Source organism: Toxorhynchites rutilus, chromosome 3 (genome assembly GCF_029784135.1).
Source record: "Toxorhynchites rutilus septentrionalis strain SRP chromosome 3, ASM2978413v1, whole genome shotgun sequence".
Classification (NCBI taxonomy): domain Eukaryota; kingdom Metazoa; phylum Arthropoda; class Insecta; order Diptera; family Culicidae; genus Toxorhynchites; species Toxorhynchites rutilus.
The window spans coordinates 227,305,615-227,311,685 of record NC_073746.1 but is presented as its reverse complement, the minus strand read 5'-3'; the positions used below and the strand labels follow the sequence as shown (position 1 = coordinate 227,311,685).

The 6,071-nt window shown below is 48.5% G+C and overlaps 2 protein-coding genes across 2 annotated transcripts; both read left to right on the top strand.

Annotated features, from left to right (window-relative positions):
- The first annotated feature begins 714 nt into the window (after positions 1 to 714).
- LOC129773988 (uncharacterized) lies at positions 715 to 1,410 on the top strand. The gene has a single exon (XM_055777671.1). The coding sequence runs from the start codon at positions 715 to 717 to the stop codon at positions 1,408 to 1,410; it is 696 nt and encodes a 231-aa protein (XP_055633646.1).
- A 149-nt stretch (positions 1,411 to 1,559) lies between these two features.
- On the top strand, positions 1,560 to 5,581 carry LOC129773987 (uncharacterized). The gene is made up of 4 exons (XM_055777670.1): positions 1,560 to 1,788; positions 2,233 to 3,580; positions 3,662 to 3,973; positions 4,051 to 5,581. Exons 1-4 carry the CDS (start codon positions 1,560 to 1,562, stop codon positions 5,579 to 5,581), a joined length of 3,420 nt encoding a protein of 1,139 aa, XP_055633645.1.
- Positions 5,582 to 6,071: the final 490 nt, after the last annotated feature.

The window sequence follows — 6,071 nt, the reverse complement described above, 5'->3', positions numbered from 1 at the left end:
AGATCCAGCAGCATAATCTTCAATCCACTGATTTGAATTCCGATGCGACAGTAGGAGGTATTGCCGAGGAATTTCCCTTAGCCTTAACATCCCTCACCATAGTTCCCCTCTTCGAGATCGAACCATCCCAACATTCGACACTACTGAAGACCTAAGCCACCTAGTAGTACCTACGATAGAAGATAACGTGGATCGGCGAGAGACGCAGTGTTTAGCGCAGTCGGAACCAACCCTCCCTCAGATGACTCACTTACAGCGACAATTGGAATTGTGCCGGATGGCAATGGAAGCGATGCATTCAACCGTACATCGTTTGTCAATAATGCCTCCAACAGGAGGACTGACTACCGAAGGTAGTCAATTGAAACAAAAATATTGACTGGCGAAAACGGACTGCCGCGACAGAGCGCAAAATCACTTGGTGTGCCGTCTCCTAGCGTATTACCACCTAACCCTAATCCTAACGTATCACCTGGTAAGTGTCATGCCTCTGAAAATCAAACCGATCAAGCGAAAGAAAGCAATATTTCTCAATCAATACTATGTCCAACTATGCAAACTCCCCGTAACCAGCAGCAGCGTTTAGCCCACGCGCACTCAAATATAATAAAGAATAATACTATCTTGCAAAAACAGACTAGTCAATGTACACCTTCCTCCCTCGTATCAACTCAATTGCCCCCCATACCAGAGTCGTCAAAAAAACAGCTTGCAATGCAGCAGCCTACGATGCAACCATCAATGAATCCGCCTTCGGTTCAGTCTTCAGTGATGCAGCCATCTGTGCAGCAACCTACGCTGCCATCGTTAGCGCTGCAATCTTCCACTCAGTCGTTAGAACCTCCACTTCAGCAAAGTTCTCTGCAGAATCCTCAAATGCAGTGTCTCCGGGTGCAATTTCCGCCGATGCCGCAGAATTCAACGCAGCATCAGTCGCCTCAGCATCTACCGGTAATGCAGGTTCCAAGGCAGCCTGCTTCGGTGCAGAAGATTCCAGCGCAGCAGCTTCCGGTACAGTCCACTCCGTGGCAACCTTATCAGGTACAACGATCTCCAGTGCAGTATCCACATGTGCAGCAACCACCAGCGCAGTATCCACAGGTGCAGCGTCATAAAATGATGCAGTATTCAGTTCAGGATTTACCTATGCGACAATCCCATATACAGCAACTTCCGATGCAGCAGCATCCACTGTACTATCTCCCTATACAGCAGCCCCCAGCGCAGTACCCGCAAACGCAGCAGTCGACGATCCAGCCCCAAGCACAATTTGCACCGATGCAGCAGTCAACGTATCAGTCTCCTTTACAGCCGCTTCAAGCGCAAACTCCACCGACGCAGCAGCTTCTGATGCAGCAGCCTTCGACTAATAATCCTCCGAGCTCTTGGGAAGAACCACCACCAGATTAGAACCAGGACGAGGGAGAGTCGATACCTACTCCACGACAACTTACATCACGTCAATCTTTGCTGTGCTGTGCTGTGCGATCATATTGAAGCAGGCTAACGAGAGAGCGCATTTGTCGAATCCTACCCTACTACAGGAACTCGTCGGAAAGATGCCTGCGGATCAGAAATTGATGTGGGCCGGCTACAAGCGAGGACGTGCTGTAGTTGATTTGAAAACCTTCAGTGACTATATGACTGGGGTGATGCAAGACGCTTCAAGTGTAGTGCTGTATGAATCGGACCCACGAAAGAACACCGCAAGAGAGAAATCGAATGTGTACGTCAATTCACATAAGGCCGACGAGACAGCCACTACAACGACAACCCAGCTTAAGACCAGTAGGTGTTTACATTGCGAGAAAGAAGGTCACAAGCTTCGCGAGTGCCAAGCGTTTAGAGCGCTCTCAATCGATGATCGATGGCGACGGGTTATATTTTTGTATTTATATATTTTTATTTATTTATTTAATTTGTATTATGTAACTTGAGACTTCGGTCTCATTTAAATGCTACAATGATTTGTATACAGAACAGTGCGTCACTAATATAACTTTTATGATTTCAATTTGACTAATTCTACTAATTTAACGGTTAAAGTGCTCTAAACATTTCTTCTTAAATGCAAATTTCGAATTCATTAGAGTAAGATTATTGGGTAATGAGTTCCAATGTGAAACACCTCTCACGAAGAATGAATTGCCGTATTTGGAAGTGGAGTGTCGAGGGATAACATATTTCCTTGCGCGCGCGGTTCTCAAAATATTTAATTTTTCGTGTAAATAGCCAGAAGTAGGGCACTAACCTTGTGTCAAATTTGTCTGTATGGACACGGCAGAAGAGCATGCCGTATTAGCAGCAAGTGCAACGTAAACGGTTGTCAGTTCAAACACCATCCATTGCTGCACGGGAAAGCAACGACACCAGTAACGCAATTAGCGAATATCAATACCAATCGGCCCCAGGATTCCGGTGTTTTGTTCCGGATCTTACCCGTGACGTTGTACGGGAAGTCGGGCCAGGTCAACACCTTCGCTTTTTTGGACGAGGGGTCATCATTAACCCTGGTCGAGGGCGGTCTGGTAGCGCAGCTTGGCATAGCAGGAGACTCGCAACCACTTTTTCTGAGGTGGACCGGGAATACGTCAAGAGAAGAGAAGAATTCAAAGACGGTGACGATTATTGTTTCGGGATTGGATCCACAGTGTCATTACCAATTAGTGAATGCCCGCACGGTACAGAATTTGGACTTACCGATGCAATCCTTCGATGTAGAGAGGGCAACAAAGAGGTTTGCTCACCTGAGGCAGTTGCCGATTCAAAGCTACCATAACGCTAGACCAGCAATTCTGATCGGGTTCTTTGCTGTGGAAGAGAGTGGAGTAAGGCAGCTTGGGGACTGTCTCAGCGCGGAAGAACAGCGAGCTCAAGAAATGTTGGAAAAAACGACGAAGCGTATCGGCCGACACTACGAAACAGGTTTACTGTGGACGGAAGAAGAAATAGAGTTACCTGACAGCTACGGTATGGCATTGCAAAGGCATCAGTGTCTACAACGAAGGATGGACCGCAACCCAGCTCTACGTGAGAATATCAGTCGTCAAATAAAAGAGTACGTAGAAAAGGGTTATGCACATAGAGCGACGCCGGCCGAATTGGAGAGTGCGAACCCCAGGAAAGCTTGGTTTTTACCATTGGGAGCAGTTACGAACCCAAACAAACCTGGGAAGGTGCGACTCATCTGGGATGCAGCGGCGAAGGCCTCCGGTGTATCACTGAACAGTGTACTGCTGAAAGGACCGGACCAGCTTACCCTCTTACCCGCTGTACTTTTCCGCTTTCGTCTGTACTATTTTGCTGTTAGTGCAGACATAGAACAAATGTTCCACCAATTGGGTATAATACAGGATGACAAAAACTCATTACGCTTTCTGTGGAGCGATACTGCGGATGGGCCGGTCCAAATATACCTGATGGACGTTGCGACGTTCGGTGCTACGTGCTCACCTGCTTCGGCGCAGTACGTCAAAAACGTGAATGCCCAGGAACACATCAAGCAATACCCAAGAGCTGTCGAAGGAATTTTAAAGAGCCACTATGTCGACGATTACCTCGACAGTTTTGGCACCGAAACGTAAGCGGTGAAGATTTCGGCAGAAGTACGGCTGATTCATCACAACGGAGGATTCCATCTACGAAACTGGAGATCCAACAGTGAAAGGGTCCTGACGAAACTCGGAGAACCAGCGGTAATAGACAGCAAGAACCTTAACCTAGATTGCGGCGAACAGGTGGATTGCGTGCTTGGAAAGCTGTGGACCTCAAGCTCTGACGAATTGAGCTTCCCCACCCGTATGAGCGATGAAATTACGAACCTTCTGCACCATGACACCCGGCCGACAAAACGTCAGGTACTGCGGTGCGTAATGTCGTTGTTCGATCCCCTGGGATTACTTGCGCCGTTTATAATCCATGAAAAGTGCTTATCCAAGAATTGTGGCGAGCTGGAACGCAGTGGGATGAAACAGTAAGCGATGAAGTGTTCGAAAACTGGAACCGCTGGACAAGGATGATAGAGTTCATTTCAACATTGAGAATACCCAGATGTTATTTTCCCCGAGCCACAAAAGACACGTATGAGGATGCTCAGCTTCACGTATTTTTCGATGCAAGTGAGATTGCTTATTCGTGTGCAGCTTATATCCGAACGACCGTAGGCGACTGTGTGTTAGTTTCCGGAAAATCGAAGGTAGCTCCGCTAAAACCGATGTCCATCCCGAGGCTCGAGCTGCAAGCATGCGTCCTTGGGGCGCGTCTTCTTAAATTCGTGCAAGACAATCATCCGGTCGTGTTCTCCAAGAGATTCCTTTGGACAGACTCTTCGACAGCAAGATCTTGGATACGGTCGGACCCGCGACGCGACAAACCCTTCGTAGCTCATCGGGTAGGCGAGATATTTGAGATCACGGATGTCAAACTTAACCCTGCAGATGAATCTACCAAGTGGGGCCGAGGACCTTATTTCCACCCAGATAGCCAATGGTTCAACGGGCCGGATTTCCTGCGACTTCCCGAGGAGAAATGGCCGCAAATGACTGGAACAGTGGAGGTGACAACCGAAGATGCTGGACCTTCGGTGTTGTTTCATTTCGCGATGGAACCAGTGCTGGATTTCGAACGATTTTCGACCTGGAAGAGGATGTTACGCACTACGGCTTACGTTCTACGTTTCTTCTTCAACATCTCTAAACCGGAACAGAAGCGGTGCGGATCCCTTACACAAGCTACACTGCTCGACGCTGAACGGACGATAATGAAGCTGGTCCAACGAGAAAGCTATCCAGACGAAACGGCGGTTCTTGAACAGAGAGATTCTCAACAAAACGGTCATGGGTCCATTGATCGAAACAGCAAGCTTTACCAATTAATGCCCGCAGTAGATGAAAATGGTTTGCTGAGGCCACAAAGTCGTGTAGCTGCGGCAAGAGAATTGGAATTCGATGCCCGTTTTCCACTCATCCTGCCACCAAAGCACCGAGCAATGAGAATTCTGGTGGAAGATTATCATCGTCGCTATCGACATGCGAACAACGAAACTGTCGTTAACGAACTGCGCCAGCGCTTTACCATCTCGAGTCTACGTCAGCTTGTTAAGTCAGTGGTCTATAAGTGTCAGCTGTGCAAGATCCGCAAGGCACGTTCTAGCAATCCACCGATGGCGGCATTTCCTCCAGCCCGCCTAGCGATGCATTACCGTCCGTTCACCTACGTAGGCCTGGATTATTTTGGCCCGTTCCTGACGAAAGTTGGAAGGTCGAACGTGAAGAGATGGATCGCCCTCTTTACGTGTATCACCGTTCGGTCTGTTCATCTTGAAGTTGCCTATAGTCTGTCAAAGGCTTCCTGTATCTCCTGTGTACGACGATTCGTCGGTCGTCGAGGGTCGCCAATGGAAATTTTTAGCGACAACGGAACGAACTTCCAAGGTGCGGAACGTATACTTCGTGAGCAGATCGACAAAGAGTTGTCTGTGACATTCACCAGCACAACGACGAAGTGGAGTTTCATACCTCCCGGGGCTCAACACATGGGGGCGCTTGGGAAAGGTTGGTACGGTCTGTCAAGTCGGCTATGAAGGATGCATACATGGAGGGGAAATTAAACGATGAAGAACTTTTAACGCTGGTTGTAGAAGCGGAGAGAACGGTTAATTCGAGGCCTCTGACATACTTACCCCTTGACTCCGAGGAGTCAGAAGCTTTAACACCCAATCACTTCCTTTTGGGAAATTCTAGTGGAGCGAAGCAGACTGGTGTGGGGATTAGCGAATCCCAAAATAATTTGCGGGAAACCTGGGGTGGAATTCAACGGCAACTGGACAAGTTCTGGCAGCGTTTTCTGATCGAATATTAACCGGTCATCCGTAGGCAACCAAAATGGTTCGCCGAAACCAAACCTTTGCAGGTCGGCGATCTAGTGCTGGTTGCAGACGGAGGAAAGCGCAACGAATGGGCCCGAGGCAAAGTGACCAAGGTCTTCCAAGACTGTGACGGCAATATTCAGCAAGCCTTAGTGCGAACGCAACAGGGAACCTTCAGGCGGCCGACATCAAAACTCGCCGTGCT

Bases quoted from the DNA above. Each gene is read 5' to 3' on its own strand.
- LOC129773988 (XM_055777671.1), top strand. From the start codon at position 715: ATGCAGCAGCCTACGATGCAACCATCAATGAATCCGCCTTCGGTTCAG.
- LOC129773987 (XM_055777670.1), top strand. From the start codon at position 1,560: ATGCCTGCGGATCAGAAATTGATGTGGGCCGGCTACAAGCGAGGACGT. The intron at 1,789-2,232 runs GTAGGTGTTTAC...TCGTGTAAATAG, and splicing joins GACAACCCAGCTTAAGACCA to CCAGAAGTAGGGCACTAACC. The intron at 3,974-4,050 runs GTAAGCGATGAA...GAGAATACCCAG, and splicing joins GAACGCAGTGGGATGAAACA to ATGTTATTTTCCCCGAGCCA.